Genomic DNA, 23,831 nt, shown 5'->3' with positions numbered 1-23,831 from the left:
TTAATCATCATTCATCAATTTTTTATCAAAACAGGAAAGCTATTTGCATGAAGGATCTTTGTAAACTATTATGCATTAATGGATATTATCATTTTTACTCTGTTGTTGACAGAATTTAGTTGTGTTAACCACTGCTTAAAATAAGTGGACCATCCAAAATTATTTCAACCTTTGAAATAACTTTATTGTATAGATGGTATTTCCATAGTAATAGTCTTCAAAAGTTTTTGTTTGAATAAATATGTGTGTTCATCATGGAACTCTTTTATAAATTATGCGAATCAAATATTTAAACAAATTGTATACAGTTTTTAAAGGTTATTTTCCATTTACATTATGACAAAACGGTGGCTGTATTCCTCGTGTTGTACAAAACATCCTTAAGCCTATTTTACATCCAAGTCTGTGCTGCAATGGGACCAAAAACAAAACAGGACAAACAAAACCCAGGATAATATGAGAGAGGATGGGAGGGCCTTGCCTGGGTGGTCAGAAAAGCCTGAGCAGGTGGCACTGAGCTGAGACCAAAATGACAAGGAGAAGTCAGAAATGCACACCTCTGGGAAAGGATATTCAGTCTGGCAGGAGTGGCTCGTGTCGAGATTCTAAGGCTGAGCCAAGCTTTAGAAAGCCAGGGAAGGGCAGGGAAGGAGGGCTGGCTGGGGCCTAGAGGTCAGCGGATCCAGGTCACCTCGGCCTGAAGGGCCCCTGCAAGGACCCTAGCGTTTATGCTGAGGACCGTGGGGAGCCACCAGGTGGCTTGAAACAGAGGGGAGACCTGAGACCGTCTGGATTTTCAAAAGCTTCTCCCTGCTGTGAGGAGAGCAGAGCATCTGGGAACAGGGTGGGAAGACGTGGGCGTGCGCTCGCGTGAGCGGGTGTGACGTGCTGGGCGAGCAGCGAGGTGAGGGACGTGCAGGGCCTGGAGGGCCTCTGAGAGACTCAGCAGCACTTGGGAGGAGTTAGATCTGGAGGAGGGAGATGCGGCTGTTTCTCAGATCTTAGGTTTTAGAGACGAGAAAACGGAACTCCAGAGCAGTGAAGCGATGTGCCCGAAGTCACACAGCTTGAACATGTGAAGACAGAATCCGAGCAGATTTTCTCTCTCCAAATCCCCTTTGCTCTTCTTTTTCTCTTTTCTTTTTTATTGGAGGAGAGTTGCTTTACACTGCTGTGTCCATCTCTGCTGCATGGTGAAGTGAATCGGCCGTGTGCACACACATCCCCTCTTTCCCTGGATTTCCTCCCCATTTCGGTCGCCACAGAGCCTGGGCGGAGCTCCCGAGCTCTGGAGCAGGCGCTCATTACCTAAGCGTTTCACACATGGCAGTGTGTGCACGTGAGTCCCAGTCTCCCTGCTCATTCCACCCCTGACTCCTCGACCTGGTATCCGTGCGCTGGTTCTCTCAATGTCTGTGTCTCTATTTCTGCTTTTTAAATAAGATCATCTATACCATTTTCGGGGCTTCCCTGGTAGCCCAGACGGTAACGAATCCACCCACAATGCAGGGGACCCAGGTTAAGTCCCTCGGTCGTGAAGATTCCCCTGGAGAAGGGAATGGCTACCCACTCCAGGATTCTCACCTGGAGAATTCCACGGACAGAGGAGCCTAGCGGGCCACTGTCCATGGGGTGGCAAAGAGTAGGACACATGTGAGCGACTGACGCTTTCAGACCATTTCCACCCCCTACCCTGCAGCTACTGGGTTGAATTACAGAGGACAGTGATTTCCACCTAACTAGTCAGCGAGCAACCCCAGGGGGAAGCTTCACTCACAGGTTTTTCCAGGGGCAGAGACACTGACCCCTTCTCCGTCATCATAGATGGGCGTCACCGTGACCTTGTACTCAGTCTCAGAGAGCAGATTCTTCAGAAGGAGAGTGTTCTGGCTTCCAGGCACCATAATCTGAAGAGAAAAGCAAAGGACCATGGTCTTGGTCAGACTTGTGTTCCAGCTGGTCTACTAAAGAGGAGGACTTAAGGCACTTTGAGCAGGGAGATGTGCTTGAGGGGGATGAGAGGAAGGCATCCATGCGAAAGCATTTCTCTCTGCAGCTCCCCTCAGAGCAGCCCTCAGCATCTAATCACTAAAGCAGAAGGCTTAAGTGTGAAGCTCCTGAACGCTCAGTAACAGCCTTCTCTCAACATCTTTTCAGCATTTGTAAAGCAGCCAGAAGAAAAACCGATCATCTCTTTGGAAAGCAGGTGTTTATGGCTTAGGAGTGTTCATTCTATAACACAGCCTCCACAGCACATTTGATTCTACTTAAATATCCTCTTGAAAAGTCAGCCTTCCATTCCTCCCTGTTCAGAGATCATCTAATCCCAGTATTTCAGGGTGGATGCTAGCCAAGAATACCACAACCACACATTAAATCCCAGATTTCCAAGTCGAAAGATATTTACCAGTGACACTAAAAAAGGTTGCAGTTTCTTTTACTTCTGAAAGGAGATGTCTTCCTCAATCTGAAATCACCATTCCTCTGACTCTAAAGGCTGCAAAAACTAAAATCCAGCAGTGGGGTGGACACCACCCACACATTAGTGCAACATTCCATGTGGCGAATCCTGCCATCCCTAAAAGAATATAAGGACCAGAAAAGCCACATGTTCTTAATACTAAGGCCACAAAACTTTCTCCACAGGCTTCAGCAATTAGATGCTGGCACATTTCTGGGCCATTTAAAAGACTTCATCATGGCTGGAAAAAAATGCTAGGATGTAAGAACTGACCCAAACAAGTTTAAGGGAGTCACAAGACTGGGACAGCTGGAGATGGTTTTGGACTCAAGAGCTGGGTAAAATGCCAGCAGGCAAAGGGCGGCTGTCTACTTCTGGATGAGGGAAGGAACCGATAAATCATGAAATAAGCCCTAGAAAGCCTCGAGCTGAACTCAGAAGCAGCTGTTGCTAAGATATTGCTAAGCTCTAAAAGCAGCCGGGGTGGGGGGTTAATATAAAAAGAGGAAGTCTGCATTAGGTGATTTATACTAAAGCAATATGATTTTGCTCCTCATATGGAATGACACTGAACATCCAGGATGGTACCCATGCAGTCCCAGGAGGGAGACTTTACACAAGGGGCTCTGCTTTACTCTGGAAGGAGCTGGATAACCCTGCATTAAGAAGACGTTAAAAAAGAATCGCGGTTGTCCTGTCTGGTCTTACCCATCCATTTGGCTTCCTTTTGGGCATTTCTTTTCAATATAACCCTCTGGAGCCCAGAACCTGGGCTTTGATTCCAAACTGCCTGCCTATCTAACCACCCATGCTGATGTTCCTTATATAAGGTCACCTCTCAAACTGAGAAGCACATGGACTCGGGACCAATCAGATTTAGCCTGCAGGGTACCGGAAGCAGTGGGACCGTCCTGCAGGGCTCGTTCACCCTGCCAGGGAGCGGTTTCTGTGGTTTATAACAATAGCGCTCACTTAGCTGGCTGTTGTTATCTGCCAAGCACTGCTCTAAGTATCCGAATGCAGTAACTCACTTGCTCTTCACCACAGCAGTTTGAGGTAAGAAGTATCATTACTCTCATTTTATAGATGAGGAAACAGAGTTATATAGCTATTGGGTAAAAAAAAAAAAAAGCCATGGGCGTTCTAGGTGGCTCAGTGGTAAAGAATCTGCCTGCAATGCAGGAGATGCAAGTTCCATCCCTGGGTCAGGAAGACCCCTGGAGAAGGCAACCCACTCCAGTATTCTTGCTTGGAGAATCCCTGGACAGAGGAGCCTGGTGGGCCACAGTCCAAAGTGCTGCAAAAAACTGGACACAACTGAGCAACTGAACACCCACACACAAAAAAGCCATACTGAAATCCTGAATATCTGGTCTGAGCATTTTTTTAACCACTGCCTTCTGTTCCACCTGACTGTACTATGAAAACCTCTTTATCCTCGTGATACTCATTCCCAAGAATAAGACATAAATCTTCTCTTGGGTATGCAAAGCTCCTTCTACTTAACCTCTGCTTGTTTGCACAAAGCAAGGTAAAGATGAGCACCCACTCAGAAGATCTAAATAGACATTTCTCCAAAAATGACATATGGATGGCCAAGAAGCACATAAAAAGATGCTCAACATCCCTAATTATTAGAGAAATGCAAATCAAAATGACAATTAGGTATCAACTCACACTACCGGTCAGAATGGACATCATCATAAAATCTATAAACAATAAATGCTGGAGAGGGTGCAGGGCAAAGGGAACGCTTCTGCACTGTCGATGGGAATGTAAATTTGTGCAGCAGCTACGGAGAACAGTCTGGAGTTTCCCTAACAAACTAAAATAGAACTACCATATGACCCAGCAATCCTACTCCCAAGCATACACCCGGAGAAAACCACAACTTGAAAAGATACATGGATCCCAGTGTTCACTGCAGCACTATTTACAACAGTCAGGACATGGAAGCAACCTAATGTCCACTGACAGAGGAATGGGTAAAGAAGATACGGTACATATATGTGAAGGAATATTACTCAGTCATAAAAATAACACCATTTGCAACATTATGGATGGGCCTAGAGATTATCTATCATACTGAGTGAAGTAAGTCAGACAGAGAAAGACAAATATTATATGATATCATTTATATGTGGAATCTAATTTTTAAAAATGATATATATTACCTTATTTACAAACCATAAAGGCTCACAGATTTTGAAAACAAACTTACAGTTACCAAAAGGGAAATGTGGAGGGGGGGGATAAATTAGGAACTTGAGATTAACATACACACACTACTCTATATAAAATAGATAACCAGAGTCCCTACCGTACAGCCCAGGGAGCCTCACTTAATATTCTGTAATAATCTATGTGGGAAAAGAATCTGAAAAGGAATGAATATACGCCCACGTGTAACCAAATCGCTTTGCTGTAACTGAAACTAACGCCGCCCTGTAAATCAACCACACTCCAGTAGAACTTTTTTAGAGAGATGGGCACCCATTAAAAACAGATGCTACATACATAGCAGATGATGGTTTTGTCCATGAAACAATTCTATAAAAGATATTCATGGTTAAATGGGATGCAAATCTAACCAGTAAACGTCACATTTTTAGTTTTTCAAATGTGCTACTCCATATCTAGCTCCATTATTGCTCAAAGCTCGTCAGAACTGCTTGTCATCCAGCAAGCGGTTTCCACAGTAGACAGAGGATCCCCCATGCCTCATTTTGCCGCTGTCTTAGAAAGTTCTGTCTCTATAAAGTGATTCTCACGCTTCCTATGGTGAAGGATTAGGTGGGGTTGGTGCTTTTGTTTTAATCCCAATCCCTGAAGATCAGTATTCTTATAAAATATAATAAAACAAAATTGCTAAAACATATGATCATATCCTTGAACATTCCAGCAATGTCAAATAGCTATAAATGTTTCTAAAAGCTTAATGTTAATATCAAGCTTATCTTGTAGGAGGCTGACCTACATTCTGACTATCCTGCTCTAGAATTAAACTTAAAATTCAACTTAAAATTCAGTACACAGTTTTAGATTTTTCATGTAGGATCCAGAAAAGTCTGGAATCTTGGCCAGCCTTTCACAAATAAAGACACGTGAGACCTCCCGCTGCTGACAACAAAGGTCAGGGCAAGGTCATTGCCACGGCTCCATTTCTGAGCAGAGCTGAAAGTCCATCTCTATGAAATATCTGACAGGGAGCTTTACTTTCTAAGGGTTTAAAAGCTTTTTATTGGGAATATTTGGTAGATTTGATTATGCTTAGAAAATACAGAAATATTTCACTTAACCTCAATTGTAAATTTAATTCCCCTTGTTTTATATATATTAAAGCTTGAATTTGGTTTATGATATATCTATACTATTCTTCAACTTCAGTACGTTATCTTGTCATTTCCTTGCATAAATTTAATAAGGTTTTATAGTGAAAGAAAATTTGGAAAGGTGGTAAGAGGCATTTCTCTTATCCAGACACATTTCCTTTCCCACATTTGTAATATGTTTAAGCCGTCTGTCTTTCCCTGTCAGCCTCATTATTTTCAGACATTCATTTGGCTGAACTCACCTGATGTGAACAGTCTCACAGACGCAGAGAACAGACCTGTGGTTGTCAGGGGACGGGGGCTGAGGGAGGGGTCGAGCTGAGGCTGGAGTTAGTGGACATCAGCTGTTAGATAAGGGATGGATAAACCAGGTCCGCCTGCACAGCGCAAGGGTGAGAAACCATATGGAAAACAGCGTGCATGTTTGTGTGCACGTGTGTGTGTGTGTGTGAGCGTGTGTGTGTGCTCACGCGCGTGTGCTTGTGTGTGTGCGTGTGTGCACACACGTGTGCTTGTGTGTGTGCGTGCGCACACGTGTGTGCGTGTGCGCGCACGTGTGTGTGACTGAATCACTCTGTGGCAGAGCAAAAACTAATACAACACTGTAAATCAATTATACTTTAAAAAATAAAAAAAAAAGAAAATATTTATGATACTCATTTGGTGTGTGGGAACTATTAATAATATAGTTCGAGTGTCTGACTTACCTTTGTTTTATAATCTAAATGCACACACTTTCTGTTTCCAATAATAATATATTACATTTATATAGCAGTAATGTTTTATAAAACACAGATATAAATTCTCAACTACTCCCCAGTAGAGTCCCAGAAAATATGTCTGTAAATTAAGAGTGCACAAATTCTATTTCATTGGAATTCACCAAAGGGGCTTGATAGTTAAAAAATTCTAAAATACTTTCTTTTGCATAGCAAACATACTTCTGCACAGTAAATAATTACCATCAAATTTTATCAATATTTTTCATTTTTATTACAGATTTGTTTAACTGGGGCACATATGTGTGGAAGACTTTTGATCTTTTTTTCCTTCATCTAGGTGTCCAAGTGTTTCAAAACAAACAGTGTGAAATGAAAGAAACTAGCAAAGGGAAAATTATCTAGAGACAATCCAAAGTAAATACTATTATTATTTTACCTTGTATGGCTTACAAGTGCATGCATGAGATTAAACTGTAACTCATTCCAAATTAGTGGGAATATTTTGCAAGAAGCTCAATGTGTTTCTTGGAAAGAGTAGAAACAAAAACCAAAAAACAAAAGTCTCACTTTGGGAAGTTTTTATGGGTTTCATTTTAGGAACTAGATTAAAATATGAGGACAATAACAGGAAAAAATGAAACATCCAAATGATATCTTTAGTTACCATGGTTAAGCACAATTTTAACTTTTTGGTATGTTCCAATCGTTGATCATTTGAAATCTATAATCTGAGTGAATTTATAATTCAACCTGTTTTATTCAAGTGTCCATTAACTTTCCAAAATTGCTCCCAGACCAACTCCATGGACCTTCTGGTTATTCACAGTGGACGTGGTTATTGCCCACTGTGTTATCACTGTGTATTATGGCAATTCATCCATCAGCCTGAAATTAAGTACTTTCCTGAGAGAATCTTGAGCTCAAACAATTGTTTATGTATCATAAAAATACAAATAATTTTCCATCAAAGGCTTTATAAGTGAGGAAGAGAAAGAAAGGATAATAATGTTACTCATTGTTGTAAGACAGGCTCAAAGATATAGTGTACAACACAGGGAATGTAGCCAATATTTTGTACTAACTAAATGAAAAGTAACCTATAAAAATTATATGACTTTTTAAATTTTAAAAATGAAAACACTTCATTTCTTAATTAAAAAAGAGGGTACCCAGGTTTTCAACAGAGAAAAAAAAATAGAAATAAAACAAAGAAAACACACAAAAATCTAAATCCCTCAGGAAGACACTCACGATTAAGAATACATTAGAAACGACTATAAAGCTGCTCAAGCAGAGTCAATGTCAGGGAAAAATACAATTCATTGTTAATGGAGGGCATTTTATTAGGAACACTTCAAGTACGTAAAGAAGACCTTTGAGTTATGTTTTGCTGAACCTTTTAATCAGATTCCCAACATCAAAAATTATATATGTGTATATATATGTGTTTATATATTAAAAGTTTATATATCAGAAGTATACACACACTCACACACACACAGGCACAGAGACAACTGTATAATGGACTATTTATGACCCAATTTTTGTGCTCTAACAAGCTGTCAAGGCAACAGAAGCAAAGAGGTAAAGAAGGTTCAGATGCTTTATCTATTTAAAACAGGTTACAAAGATGGAGCCAGTTTCAGAGATAGAAAAGTCATCAAGTTTGGGTCAAACAGAAAGATTAGTTTCCAGAGATGAAGAAATGAGCGTAAAGCTGCATTCTCAGCGCGTTGGCCTGGTTAGTCAGGGGACGCGAGCGGCTCATCAGCTGCGTCGATACACACCGTTCCCAGCACTTCCTCCGCTGGGTCCCCTTGAGCAGTCAGGTAGGTCACCCTGAACTGCTGCACGCTGCTGTCTGAAATGTCCCATGCTACCCGCAGGCTAGAAGTGGTCTCATCATCTACCACCAGGTTTCTGATTCCGGTGCGGAAAACTGGAACAGACACAACCACGGATTTAAAGAACTTTTCATCCATCCTACTCCAAAATGAGCCACAGAGGTGATCTTTGGACATGGCAACAAGCATCAGTAAATACATCTCCATTATGCAGACCCAGGTGAAGCAAGAACTGCTCAGCTTCAGTGGTTAATGGGGGAGCTGGACACCGACTGACCGCAAATAAAAATGGGTTTAAAAGATGCTTTCAAGGTGAGTCCGTGGACCCCTCAAAACCACCAGCACTTTGTGTCCACTGGTGTAGGGGACAGGGGAGCAGCTCTTAGGCCAAGAAAGGAGAAGGGGAGCCCCGAGTGGGGCACGATGGTGAGAACTCATGTCAGCCTGAGCCGGAGAAGCAGGGCCGGGGGCCCACGTGGCCGAGCTCCGTGTTCAAGGCAGCACCGACACACACAGCCCAGTTGCCTGCTCATGTCTTTCTCTTTTTATTACCGGATTTCTTAAACGATTTTGGCCGCAGCATGTCCCCAACCAGGACTCAGACCCACAGCCCTGCCCTGGGAGACGGGGTCTTCAGTGCTGGAGCCCCAGGAGCGTTCCCGGGCCGTTCCTCCTATTAACACTCGTCACTCGAAGTACACCTCTCCCACCGCGGCGGCCTCGATCCGCGCAGGTCGCGGGGACGCTACCCTTCCTCTGGGGTCTCTCTGCCTCCATCTGCGCTCAGCCCGCGTGGACGCTACCTTCCTCCGGGATCTCTCTGCCTCCATCTGCGCTCAGCCCGCGGGGATGCTACCCTTCCTCTGGGGTCTCTCCGCCTCCATCTGCGCTCAGCCCGCGTGGACGCTACCTTCCTCCGGAATTTCTCTGCCTCCATCTGCGCTCAGCCCGCGTGGACTCTACCCTTCCTCAGGGTCTCTCCGCCTCCATCTGCGCTCAGCCCGCGTGGACGCTACCTTCCTCCCTAATTTCTCTGCCTCCATCTGCGCTCAGCCCGTGTGGACGCTACCTTCCTCTGGGATCTCTCTGCCTCCATCTGCGCTCAGCCTGCGGGGATGCTACCCTTCCTCTGGGGTCTCTCCGCCTCCATCTGCGCTCAGCCCGCGTGGACGCTACCTTCCTCCGGAATTTCTCTGCCTCCATCTGCGCTCAGCCCGCGTGGACTCTACCCTTCCTCAGGGTCTCTCCGCCTCCATCTGCGCTCAGCCCATGTGGACGCTACCTTCCTCCGGGATCTCTCTGCCTCCATCTGCGCTCAGCCTGCGGGGATGCTACCCTTCCTCTGGGGTCTCTCCGCCTCCATCTGCGCTCAGCCCGCGTGGACGCTACCTTCCTCCGGAATTTCTCTGCCTCCATCTGCGCTCAGCCCGCGTGGACTCTACCCTTCCTCAGGGTCTCTCCGCCTCCATCTGCGCTCAGCCCGCGTGGACGCTACCTTCCTCCCTAATTTCTCTGCCTCCATCTGCGCTCAGCCCGTGTGGACGCTACCTTCCTCTGGGATCTCTCTCCATCTGCGCTCAGCCCGCGTGGACTCTACCCTTCCTCAGGGTCTCTCCGCCTCCATCTGCGCTCAGCCCGTGTGGACGCTACCTTCCTCCGGGATCTCTCTGCCTCCATCTGCGCTCAGCCCGCGTGGACTCTACCCTTCCTCAGGGTCTCTCCGCCTCCATCTGCGCTCAGCCCGCGTGGACTCTACCCTTCCTCAGGGTCTCTCCGCCTCCATCTGCGCTCAGCCCGCGTGGACTCTACCCTTCCTCAGGGTCTCTCCGCCTCCATCTGCGCTCAGCCCGCGTGGACTCTACCCTTCCTCAGGGTCTCTCCGCCTCCATCTGCGCTCAGCCCGTGTGGACGCTACCTTCCTCCGGGATCTCTCTGCCTCCATCTGCGCTCAGCCCGCGTGGACTCTACCCTTCCTCAGGGTCTCTCCGCCTCCATCTGCGCTCAGCCCGCGTGGACTCTACCCTTCCTCAGGGTCTCTCCGCCTCCATCTGCGCTCTCTGATCCGCTTCCTCTCGTCTCCCACAGCGACGGCTCTCAATTGTCCCATCTCCTCTTCTCCCTCTCGTGATAACTCCCTTCCAATCTCTCCACCTCCACTGACTCCTCTCTTCACGCATTTACTGCATTCAGCCATCACTGAACTTCCCCTGTATGTTAGACGGTGTCAGGCCTTTAAGACACAAATGCTTAACTCGACAGAAATAGTGACGTGTCACAGCGCGGGCAGAGGAGGGACCTTCCTGGGCAAAACTGGGGGAGGGGAGGGGCTGTGGGTACAGAGCGCAACGTCTCCCCTTCAGGAGGAGGAGCTCTAGGCGGCAGGAGGATACGGGGAAGCCTGAAAAACACTGCTATGGTTGAAGCCAGGAAGAGACACGGGGTCTGACCAGGAAGCATTCCGGATGTTATGGGAGAGATCAGGCGCATGCAGAAGGGCTCAGTAAAAAGATGAACTGAAGAATGAATGAATCAGTGAACGGATGAATTAGTGAATGATAATGGAGGTCCACTGAAAGGTTTTAAGTCAGGAAATAAATGTCATCAGACTTGTATCTAGCTGACTCTGACAGCCAGGCGGGTGCTGTATGGTAACAGAGGGGAAGTTATTGAGAGAGGAAATAACTGATGGAAGACCCGTACACCAGCCAGGTCTCAGGCACCCTCGGAAAGGCACAGACACCGCGATGTGAACAATTCCCAACAGACGGCAGCAGGAGAAGCCACTGAGCTCAAAAGCAGAGGAGACTGCTGGGGCTGCTCACGCTGACATCCTCTGAACGATTAGACGGAAAGCCAAGACGCAGACGGGAAGCAGAGAGTGCGCCGCAGGGACAAAGATGAGCAGACTCAGGACCGATCGGCACTCAGGGATCAGAGGAGGTGCGATCTCTAAGAGGACTGAAATTCGAACCTGCACGCCCCGTCCCTAACCACAATATGCATCAGAGAAAACTGGGACAGCACAGCTTCTGCTGAGAACAGACTCTGCTCACGGGGACACGGGCTTCCATTTGCTCTTACCTGATGTCACAGGCCTGGTAGGTGCTTCTTCAGTCGTAGGGGGTTCTGTCCAAAAACTGTCAACTAAAAAAGTATTCATGACTTTAAAATTCTCTAGTGATGATAACTCTGTGCATTTGTGTATAGCATTTTAGAGTTTTCAAAGAAAAGGCAGAGAAGGAAACTAAAACCCAAAGAAGTTAGTTTCTAATCACAGATACCTGCCATCATATTTAATTACATCTATAAGAGTGTGAAGTCCTCTTTGAAATGGGGCATAATCATGGTGATTAAAGGAAATTAAACAGTTCTAAGGGCCTGCCAAGCAGGACCAGCAAGGCAGACAATACGAAGTGCATCTGCTATTTCTGTATCCACACTGGGCAACCAGAGGATAGAAGAGCTATTTGCTCAGATTCCCTCTTTGAGGTCAACATGCTCAGCTAGCAGCTTCTAGAAGACTGCTCAGACCTCTGGGACTTGCCTTCCCTGAGACTGCAGACTCTATCAGGGGATGGCCTACTCCAATGACACGGGGTACAAAGACTTGGCCCTTTGAATCAACCTGGGGCCACTCAGAAGGGCCATGCCAGATCCAGAATGTCAAACAGAATTCACAGAGAGCTCAGTTTTAGCTTTTCCCTATTCCCTATCCTTTCATCCTTATTTCCTTACAGATGTATCTCCCAACTACACTCTTCAACAAACCTTCTGGATGCAATTTTCTATTTCAGAATCTGGTTCCAGGGAACCCAAGCAAAGACAATTTAATGTGTGGTTAATACCTCATATTTAAAAAATGAAGGGATGAATGAATCAGCGAGTGAATTTTGTAATAGATTTTTGGAACCAAGATCAACTTGGGATTTTCCAGAAACTCTTGGACACTTTTGCCCTACATTTATCTGATTTGCTCATTTATTCAGTTATAAATTATTTCATCCATCCATCCATCCATCCATCCATTTATTCTTCCATCCATTCACCCATTCCTCCATTCAACAAATATTAATTGCACAGTTAAAATATGCCAAGAATTGTGTTAAGTGTTGGGGATATAACAGTGAACAATACAGATATGGTCCCTGCCTTCAGATGATGATAGACCAAGAGTCTAAGGTGCTCTGCACATTGACTTCATTAAAGGTGAAGATGTATGAAGAATTCTAGGGACAAAGTTTCTGTAGCCAGGAATAAGGCTGACGGGCAGGGAACCCGGAAGGGTGAAAAGGGAGTCAGAATAAATGGTGGGAGCTTGTGAAATCCACCTTGGCCCGACGAAGACTTACGTGTGGTCCCGACAGCCGTCACCACCTCACTCTCACTTCCATCATCCAATAGAGCCAGCAGGGAAACTTCATACTCAGTGCCAGGCTCCAGGCCGTCAATAACATACGAGTCTTGGTCTTCCTGTAGGACAACCTGAAAAGTATTTCGTCCTTAGTAACTAGGTTTATTTGAATAACAGAAGAGAAAGTTAAGAAAAAAATAATAAAAAGCAAAGATGCTATCCTGAGTGCAAGCAAAAAATAACTAAGCATAAGGAACTCCAGGGTCACTGAGTTCAACTTTAAAGTCAAACCAGAGGCTTTTTTCCTTTCAATTCTCTCAGCAAAGGAATGATTAACATTGCAAAAGCAGCAATTTAGAAGTTTTATTAAATGTCATTTATGAAAAATCAAAGCTACTGGAAATATATAACATATATAACTAAAGCCCTAACAAAAATGCATTTTGATCTTAGAAAAATCATATGATTTGACATTTATAAAACTCCAGGTCATGCAAAGTATAGAGTCCTTCTGGATTCTCAATGTATTGTAATACAAAAACCAACTCAAATGTCAGCAGTGGACATTCGCTTCCAAATAAAATTGTTGCTATTTAGTCGCTAAGTCATGTCCGACTCTTTGCGACCCCATGGACTGTAGCCCACCAGGCTCCTCGGTCCATGGGATTTCCCAGAAAAGAATACTGGAGGGGGTTGCCATTTCCTTCTCTGAGGGATATTCCTGACCCAGGGATCGACCCCGTGTTTCCTGCACTGCAGGCGGATTCTTTACCGCTGAGCCACCAGGGAATCCAGCTAAAACGCCCTGGAGTACTTTTTGACCTCAGACCACTCACTTCTTCGGTCCTGCCCCCGTAGACTGGGATCCACATCAGCTTGTGCTGCCCTTCATCCGCCGAGAGCGGGTGCCAGCTCACTCTGAAACTGTCTGTCGTCACCTCGTCAATTTCCAAGTACTGCTGGGCCGGAACGTCCTCTGTAAGCCAAGGAGGGAGATTCTGTTAGGGAACTGAGAAGGTAAGAGACCCGTAACTCAAGCAGCTCGCCGGGGGCCCCAGGTAGAAAAGGCTCTGGCAAATCCCGCGTTTCAGGAAAGCACACAGAAGCGGGGAAAGCAGAGCCAATCAGTCAGTGTGGGCTCGGGTTTCTGTCCCCAGTCTTCACCCACAGTGTAAGTTAGGGAGACCGGGGACACAGCAGACTTTTACAGCTCTCCAGTACCTTCCAGAACTCTTGGAGTCTCTATTTGGCTCTTTTCATTATTTATAAAAAAATAAGACTGCCATATTCATTATTTTACAAAGATACTGTTTTCCAAGTATTTTGAAGAAATTAATAAAATGATGCCTCAGAAGCCTGAGAAATGTCACTTCTAGCTTTATTGCTTCTTATGCCTGAATCACTCTTTAGTAATAAGTTAAATCCTAGCGAAGAACAATCATCCTTTTAATTTTGTACATATGGCTGCCATCAAACTGAAATATCATTTATCAGACATCCACTATTGCACTGTTTACACGCTTCTGGGATATACAACAAAGACTGTAACATCTAATTACACCCAAAGTGAGTTGTAACTCATTGATTTTTACTATTTGAAATCAGAGGTTTTAAAACTCTTTGACAGGATATCAAGAGAATTCCAACTAGAGTTAGCCTTTGGGAGATTTTGCCAAATCACTGAACTTTTTTCTGTGAACATTATTTCTCAATCCCCCTTATTTCTCATCTCTCTCCAAATTACCTTCTCACTAAATTTGTTTCCAAGTGCAATTAATAAGTCCAGAAAGCAAACAACAGAATTTTTCCACCAAGAGGCATAAAAAAATATGTTACATTTATTGAACGACTACAGGGTATATACAGAAAAGAAAAATAGTGCATTCATGCTTTATTTTTTATTTTAGTATTTTAAATATGCCATATTGTTGTATGACTATTGCCAAGCAGCATGAAAATACCTAATTGGCTATAGATTGAGGCATTAGGTTAAATGGCATGTAACTGTCATTTTTGTAGGTAGGCCAAAAACTGTTGAAGAGCTGTAATTTCAGAAGTTCAATTAATATACACATATATCAGTGGAAGAAATGTGAAAACCTTATGTCGCTAGAACAAAAGAAACTGTGAGATTAGGAAGAAAACAGTGCACACTTTTATTTAGCAAAGACCTTTGAACTTAGATGGTTCTATCACTCTTTGCTTTGAGAGAAAATAATTAACCAGTAGGCATTCTACTCAGCTAATATCACTCATTGGGTAACAATAGTATAAAATAAACAAAAATTAAAATGCAATCTCTTGGGACTTCCCTCATGGCCCAGTAGCTGAGACTCTGCGCTCCGCACACAGGGGGCCAGGATTCGATCCCCGGTCAGGGACCTAGACCCCACAGGCCGCAACTAAGGCTGCACGTGCCGCAACTGAGGATCCCTCATGCCGCAACCAAGATCTGACGCAGCCAATAAATAAATATCTAAAATGCAATCTCTTCAAAATCACCCTTGAAGAAGCTCTCAGCTTCTGGCTTCCACACAGTTACTCCTGGAGACTTTTCGAACCATAGTAAGACTGACCTGTGGTAAAAATTCCCGTCAGAGGTTCTGACTGCCCCTCATCATAGATGGAGAAAATGGCAACAGTGTATTCGGTGACGGGTGTCAAGCCCTTCAGAGGGAACGTAGTAACAGGATCGACTTCAACCTGCAAGAGAGAGATGTCATAACCGCTCCATCAGACACATTCCAGTCTGCTGGCCGCTTGGGTGAGAGCAGAGCTATGATTACAGCAAAGGAGACGCCGAATTAGAAGCCACACAGAAAAGAAGATAAGAAAGAGGCATCTGTCGACGTGTGCGACTGAGTCAACACTGCAGGTCAACTATACTTCAATTAAAAACAGAGAGAGAGTGGATTTACATATTCACATTTCTAATCTCACATCCTTAAATAAAATCAGTTCAGTTCAGTTCAGTTCAGTTGCTCAGTCGTGTCCGACTCTTTGCGACCCCATGAATCGCGGCACGCCAGGCCTCCCTGTCCATCACCAACTCCTGGAGTTTACTCAGACTCATGTCCATTGAGTCGGTGATGCCATCCAACCATCTCATCCTCTGTCATCCCCTTCTCCTCCTGCCCTTAATCTTTCCCAGCATCAGGGTCTTTTCCAATTAGTCAGCTCTTTGCATCAGGTGGCCAAAGTATTGGACTTTCACCTTCAGCGTCAGTCCTTCCAGTGAACACCCAGGACTGATTTTCTTTAGGATGGACTGGTTGGATCTCCTGAAGTCCAAGGGACTCTCAAGAGTCTTCTCCAACACCACAGTTCAAAAGCATCAATTCTTCAGTGCTCAGCTTTCTTTGTGGTCCAACTCTGACATCCATAGATGACCACTGGAAAAACCATAGCTTTGACTGGATGGATCTTTGTTGGCAAAGTAATGTCTCTGCCTTTTAATATGCTGTCTAGTTTGGTCATAATTTTTTTTTCAAGGAAAGTGAAGTCGCTCAGTTGTGCCCGACTCTTTGTGACCCCATGGACTGTAGCTTACCACGCTCCTCTGTCCATGGGATTTTCCAGGCAAGAGTACTGGAGTGGGTTGCCATTTCCTTCTCCAGAGGATCTTCCCAACCCAGGCATTGAACCTGGGTCTCCTGCATTGTAGGCAGACGTTTTACCGTCCAAGCCACCAGGGAAGTCAAGCACCTTCAAGGAGCAAGCACCTTTTAATTCATAGCTGAGGTCACCATCTGCAGTGATTTTGGAGCCCAAAAATATAAAGTCTCTCACTGTTTCCACTGTTTCCCCATCTATTTCCCATGAAGGGATGGGACTGGATACCATGATCTTAGTTTTCTGAGTGTTGAGCTTTAAGCCAACTCTTTCACTCTCCTCTTTCACTTTCATCAAGAGGCTCTTTAGTTCCTCTTCACTCTCTGCCATAGGGGTGGTGTCATCTGCATATCTGAGGTTATTGATATTTCTCCCGGCAATCTTGACTCCAGCTTGTGCTTCATCCAGCCCAGCATTTCTCATGATGTACTCTGCATATAAGTTAAATAAGCAGGGTGACAATATACAGCCTTGACTTACTCCTTTTTCTATTTGGAACCAGTCTGTTGTTCCATGTCCAGTTCTAACTGCTGCTTCTTGACCTGCATACAGGTTTTTCAGGAGGCAGGTAAGGTGGTCTGGTATTCCCATCTCTTGAAGAATTTCCTACAAATTGTTGTGATCCACACAGTCAAAGGCTTTGGTGTAATCAATAAAGCAGAAGTAGATGTTTTTCTGGAATTCTCTTGCTTTTTCGATGATCCAACAGATGTTGGCAATTTGATCTCTGGTTCCTCTGTCTGTTCTAAATCCAGCTTGAACATCTGGAAGTTCACAGTTCAAGTACTGTTGAAGCCTGGCTTGGAGAATTTTGAGCATTACTTTGCTAGTGTGTGAGATGAGTACAATTGTGCAGTAGTTTGAACATTCTTTGGCATTGCCTTTCTTTGGAATTGGAATGAAAACTGACCTTTTCCAGTTAAATAAAGTGCCTATCAGTTAATTTTCAAGACATTGTTGCAACCAATATTATTTCCATTCATTACAGCTATAGTAAGTGAAGTACACACGATTTTTGCAATGCTAATATAAATTACTGTAATGATTACAGCCAGCTTTGCTAGGAGGAGCCAGTCATTTACAATAACTTCTACAGGAGTTATGCAGATGAACAACCATGCAGGTGGAGGTGAGCACAGTTGCTGTGTTATTTCAGTTGTTCAATAAGCCAACATTTTTTAATTGGCAAGTTTCACATAAGAAGAGAAATCCCTGATCAGCCACAACAACCTTCTATCCAAGTCTTTCCCACCTCAGGGCCTGCGCACATGCAATTCATTCTGCCTGGGACCCTATTTCCTCGGCTCGTTTTAAAATAAGTCCTTCACCATCTGTTAGGATTGTGCTCATATTTCACCTCCTGGTGGGGAGGTGTTCACCTCTCCACTGGTCTCAGTAGGATGATTCTTTAACACTATCCTTGTTGTATATCTTTTTCTTTCTTGTTTCTGACCACACTTTGTGGCTTCCAGGCTCTTTGCTCCGCAATCGGGGATGGACCCTGCAGCTCCGCATGGAGTCCTAACCGCTGGACTGCTGGGCAGGTCCCTGTAATACTGCCCTTGTTTGTTCCCTCCCCGGCACCAATCCCAGCAGGGAATCATTTTATCTCCTAAGTACAAGATACTATTTCCTGCATAGAGTGTAAGCCTGTTGAGGGCAGGACCTTGTTTAGCTTTTTTACTACTGTATATTGAATTTTATATACATATATATATAATTATATATAAATATATTGAGTGAATAGAATAAGTAAATGGAAATTGAGATGGAGGCACCAAAAATCCATTTTATAAGAGATTACACGAAGTGCTCATCTGAACAAACGGTCAACAGAGAAACTGTAGGCATCTCAAAGGAACTGACTGCAGGCCATTAAGAAAGATCGCCAGCCCTGGGAAAGGAGCTTCCCTCTTCATGATTTTGGGACTCTGAGCCAGGCTGCTAAGGAGGAACAGCCAAGCCCAAGCTTCTCAGCCACCCCAGACATGGGAGTGAAGTCATCTTAGAAGTCCCAGCCCAGCCGGGCTCCCAGATGAATGCAGAAGTCACCTTAGCTGACACCGCGTGGAGCAGAGACCTGCGGACCTGCTGGGCCTGCCCAAGTCACACAAGCGTGCGCTGTTGTTTTAAGCCAGGGCACTGGCTACAGAGCCAGAGTCAACTGAAAACATGTATTATCTTCTTCTGACTCTAAGCCTGATAATGTTATGGGTAATTCTTAGCATTTAATGTTTACTCTGGTCTGGGTATTATCTGCATGCTTTACATGCATCAGTTGTACTTACTCCTTACCACAGCCTTATAAGGTAACTAATTATTACTCCTAATTGGAAGATGGGGAAAATGAGACTCCAAAAAGTTAAGGAACTTGCCCAAGGGAAAGTCAGCCAGTTCCCAAAACTTAAAATGTTAAGTGTTTCACACTCCAAATTCTCTGGTTGTAAATACTAGTTACAGCAGGGCTCCATTATTTAAACTCACAGAAAAGACAAATCCATATTTAAAATATGAATTCAAGTTGTTCTTCTAAACTGTACTTACCTATTGCTTCCTGCTGTTCTGAACCATGCTGGCTAAGATGCACTGGGCACTTACACTGTGTCAGGGACCTAACATTCATTGCTTCATTTTGCCGCCGCTTCCCTCTCACTAGGTGTTTAACAACTGTTTTACAAACAAGGAACCTGAGACCCAGAGACCTTAACTAGCCTTCCTGGAGTCATAGTACTATTAACTGGAGCAGACACTTAGGTCTCGATATGCTTCTATATAAATACATACATATGTAAAAGTATATGCATTTCAGCATTATATATTGACTATATATACACATTTATATATTTTTTCAACAGATATATCTATTAAAAAGATCTAGTTTTATTTATTAAAAGCTTTTTATTTGATGCTGAACAGACTATGTTTCATGCATTAATTATTGATCATTTTATTTCAACGAGTGAAAACTTTTAGGTGTCACTTATTTTTGTTATCATAATATGCTTCAGACTAAGTTCTGGAACTGCTTTTATCTGGAGCACTTTTAAGATGTAGGAGAAGAATTTGGGAAAATAGCAACAAATAACTATGATCTCATTGTTACACAACTATTTCTGAGAACAATTTTTCAAACAGCCTAGCTAAGAACGTCGGCCTCTCCCAGGAGGGATGAGGAGAGTCCTTGACGAGGACGAGGGACCGGGCTCTGCTGTGGACTCTGATGTTGGGTCACTGCTGCCGGAACCTGGGCCCGTCTCTGAGAGCCCCGGGCCTGCGGCCGCTCATTTACAAAGCCGAGACGGCACCATCACGCTTGCACTCTTCCCCAAATCTGTGCGCAGGGCATGCTATCTAAGACGGCTTCTTCTTCAGTTTGACAGGTCAGGCTTTGGCAACACTTTTTCTATAAAAGTTGTACAAAGTGTTCTCTGTAAAAATCTCAGAGCCTGACTCAGGGCAAGCACTCAACGTATGTTAGCTGCCATCACCACCAACATCACCATCACCATCGCCACCATTATCATCACCATCGTCGTCAACACTTGTGTAAATGAATGCTCTGTTCTATTTTTCTTCTTTGGTCTCCAAAAAGTTAGGGAGAGAGGTAATGCAGAAAAGACAGAAGGAAAAGTAAGTGAAGGAGGGAAGATGGAAGAGGAAGCGAAGCAGAAAAATATGGACTGAGTTGAAAACAAAGCTTTTACAATCAATTATACATTACGTAGTAAGCAGATTTTAGTTGGAACATTTTAAAGCTCATTCCAAAATATTTTGGGAATTTCCTAACAATCCAATTGCAGCATTATCTTTAAATAAAAGTTTAAATGAATAGAAGTAAAGCAAAATATGGTAGGGATATTCACCCTTAAAATCATACATTCCAAAACTAGGTAAAGTAGTATTTGACTCATATAAGACAGTTGTCCAGCAACCTTTAGTCTCAGTTGCATAAATAAAAACTAAGAATTAAGAACACATACACCAAAAAAAAAAAAAAACCTATCAGTCAAAATGGAAATGTTACAAAAGCCACACATTATTTATTCACTTCACTCAGAAAAGATGTTCTCAGATTTTCATGCATGGTCTAGCTACTCGTATTTTAAATTCAGTTTTATCAAACATAGTTTTCTAATTTCACAGCACAATACAAATTAGAAATAGCAAGTACCAGAGGCAATCCCCAAGGTTGAAAAACACTGCAAAAAAAGCACATGTATTTCTCAATGAACACAACTGCAATTTTTCAATGGAAAAATGTACGCTGACTAGACCTTTCATGGCCATTTCACAATGTAAACAAGTATTGAGTCATCATGTCATACACCTGTGACTAATATAATGTTACATGTCAATTACACTCAACAAAAATATATAGTTATATTTATATAATTCATATATGCATACGTATGACAGTTCATTTCTGGTTCATGAAAAATTATTTCCAAATAAGAATGCTTTGCAGTGAACAAATATTAATGAATATGGTTATGTTATTTTGGTTGTTCAATGAGTCACCATTTTAAAATTTCACATAAAAAGAAATCCCTGGTCACATAGCCAAGGGGAACAAGATCTGGCAGCCCCTGCAGATTTCTGTGCGGCAACAACCTCCAGGAGCTAACACTGGCTGCCTCCTGATGAACACGCACAAACTCCCCAGCAATGCTGTGCCCACCGGGCCCAGCACCCCGTCATCGTCACCCACGGTCTGCCAGCACTGGTCATCAGTCTTTCAGTAGAGAATTTCCTGCCATGTGTGTGGCCCCCAAACAGGAACATGAAACATGACCTAAGGGAGCCTCGTGTTTCAGGAAAAACAGGGGAGACTATTTCTTTGCAGATGCAGCAATTTCTGCACTCATGTACATTATCCACGTAAGCTTTCTATGCAGCTGAATTTGCAACCCTTGGGAAAGCAGTTTACTTATGACTGATAACAAAGACATTGATAGCTCACTGCTTTTCATTTCTTTCTTTTTACTACTTCAGGTTCTCATCTTCAAAAGCAAAGCACATGGTCTAGATGACTAGCTTCATCAGAATTATTTGCCCTCAGGATTTATGAAGATTTAATAAAAGATATTGAACAGTATTTCTGTACTGTTAGCAAATGAGCAGTTTTTGTCCATTCATTACCCCATATGCTGTAGGAGGGCACATTCAGCAAAATACTGCTTAGATTTCATTGTAGGAAAAAGCTTGTCTCTGTATATGAAAATACAGGCTTTACTTGGTCAAGAAATAGAAATGATGTAATCCAACATATTTCCCTTGTTTTCTTAGCTTCTTGGACCAAGATAAGGGAAAAACATAAAAATAACTGCTATCTAGCCTGCTAAAATATATTTCCAAGGAAAGAATTTCTCAAGAGTATTAGTCACTGAGTGCAAAATACTGTATCTTCATGGGTTTCAATAAATTCTATTACTTGAAAGTTTCTTCCTACACAAAACTTGAATGACTCAGTTTTCAATGTAAGCTCATTGAACTAGGGTCTTTCAAATACTGCATTTCTAGTTTACTATTTCTGTGAAGATACACACTTCCTCATCCACACTTCCTGGAGCAGACTGTACTTCCTACAAATGGCTGTATCAACATCTGCCTCCCCGTCCACTTGCCACAGGTGGGCTCTGTGCTCCGGCCCACCTTGAACCATGCAGGGACGTGGATTCTCCTTCTAGTGGAGGTGAGGTGATATTTCTATGACTTCCGTTGCTAACTCACAAAGGTGGCACAGCGTGCAACCAGCACTCTCTCTGTGTCTCTGGATACATGTCTGGGGACTCCTGAGCCAGCATTTAAAAAGTCCGGCTCCCCTAAAGCTGCCTTGCTGAAAGGATCATGTAAACAATCAGCTTGGAAATGTAGAGCTGTTCCAGCTCCCAGATGGTCCAGTCTCCCCAGACCGGCACAGACAGAAATATGGAAGCTGCTCTGACGTCACCAGTTCCAGCCACTGTTTGGCTACAATCTCAAGTCAAATCCACTTCCTGACCCACCAAAACGGTGAGAGAAAATGAATAATGAGCAATTGTTTCAAGCCACTGTGTTTGGGGATGATCAGTTACATAGCTCTAAGAAACTAAGACCCAACCACCAGAAATACACACTGTGTCATGTTCCACAGCTTACCTCATTGATTTCAGTCCCATCAGCGTTGTTATACACAATTCGATAACCATTGATCCTTCTTGATGTTGCATCCCAGGCTAATCGAGCACTGTTGGAGCCCACGTTGGAGATTCTCAGGTTTCTGGGGGGGCTTAAGGGTACTTCGCAGTAAATGAAATAAAAAAGAAGTGAAATTTTAAATAACAAATACGTAAAAAGGACCCCCAAAACACAGCATCTTTGACTCCTAAACTACTGACCTATGAAAATTTTCACTCAGATAATAACTTATAACCGAGAACACCAACAAATTAACAAAGAAAAAGTTTTCCTCATGAAGAATGAAGAGTAGCCACAGATTACACATGCTTAGAAACAAATGAAGAGTAGGTGACTTTTCTGTGCCTTTTCTTCTCCAGTCAAAGCTATTATTTCCTGCTGACATAAATGAACAACCCAATGAATCAAAAACCAGGAAATCTGAAATTAAATTTTAGCTATTGTACTCAACAACCATCTGGTCCTGGCGAAGTCACTCTGTTCCTCTGATCCACAATTTTCCATGTGGCAAGGGTTTCTTATCTGTCCTCTCCACTTGGGTGTCCATTAAGCATTTCCAACTCAGCATGTCCAAATCTGAATCACTGATTCCTGTCACCTCTCCCAATCTTCTCTCTCAACCTGTCCCTCTGAGGAAACGAAAACTCTATTTTTCCCATTGCTCAGGTCAAAAACCCTGGAGTCACCCGAGATTCAGGTTTCTAAATGTATCTCCCCTTCGCAGTGAAGTCTTCCATGATCACCTTACACAAAATAATCCTTCCACCTCAATTCTCCCTACCTCTCTCCCCTGATTCATTCTTTACTGCACATTTATCTCTCTCTTCCAATATACTGTCATCTCAAAGGATTACAGAATTGGATTTAACTCTGTTCCCATTTTTATCTCCAATAGAGTAAGTTTTCAGTAAGTATCTCTTGAATCAAGGAGTAGGAATCTTGCCCTGGATAAAACCCACTAGCTTTGTGAGCCTAGATAAAAGTAAAGACTCCTGTGGCTTTAACAGTATAAAGAGGTGTTGCTATTTCTGCACATCCTCATTACCAATTCCATGGCTTTCTGTACTTCTTCGAGGACCCCTCTCTGAATTAACAGGTTAAAATTTGTCAATAATCTTTGAGAGTTTTGTGAGCTTTTACAGGTTTACAATAAGCACAGTTGTTGAGATTCACTGCTTGCTTTCTAAGCGTGTGAGATGTAACACATCATCACATTAAATCCTAACATTAGACAGCAAGGATACCGTTATAATTAGCCCCATTACATGGATCATGAATCTGAGGTTACTTGGCCAAGGTCACAGTTAGTTGAAGCAGGAGAGCAGTTGGAAT

At 43.5% G+C, this 23,831-nt stretch overlaps 1 protein-coding gene across 7 annotated transcripts in view; it reads right to left on the bottom strand.

Moving 5' to 3' along the window:
• COL14A1 (collagen type XIV alpha 1 chain) overlaps positions 1-23,831 on the bottom strand; it is a 224,599-nt gene that overhangs the window by 121,741 nt on the left and 79,027 nt on the right. For all 7 annotated transcript variants that reach the window (XM_043880417.1, XM_043880421.1, XM_043880423.1 and 4 more), the window contains exons 14-20: positions 22,461-22,600; positions 15,287-15,413; positions 13,547-13,686; positions 12,709-12,841; positions 11,441-11,503; positions 8,303-8,454; positions 1,778-1,907 (exon numbers count right to left, since the gene is read on the bottom strand). In XM_043880417.1, coding sequence (XP_043736352.1) covers positions 1,778-1,907; positions 8,303-8,454; positions 11,441-11,503; positions 12,709-12,841; positions 13,547-13,686; positions 15,287-15,413; positions 22,461-22,600 — 885 coding nt within the window. The remainder of the gene's footprint in view (positions 1-1,777; positions 1,908-8,302; positions 8,455-11,440; positions 11,504-12,708; positions 12,842-13,546; positions 13,687-15,286; positions 15,414-22,460; positions 22,601-23,831) is intronic.

Source organism: Cervus elaphus, chromosome 21, assembly GCF_910594005.1.
Source record: "Cervus elaphus chromosome 21, mCerEla1.1, whole genome shotgun sequence".
NCBI classification, from domain to species: domain Eukaryota; kingdom Metazoa; phylum Chordata; class Mammalia; order Artiodactyla; family Cervidae; genus Cervus; species Cervus elaphus.
Note: the sequence above shows the minus strand (reverse complement) of the source record. Positions and strands in the feature narration are given on the sequence as shown.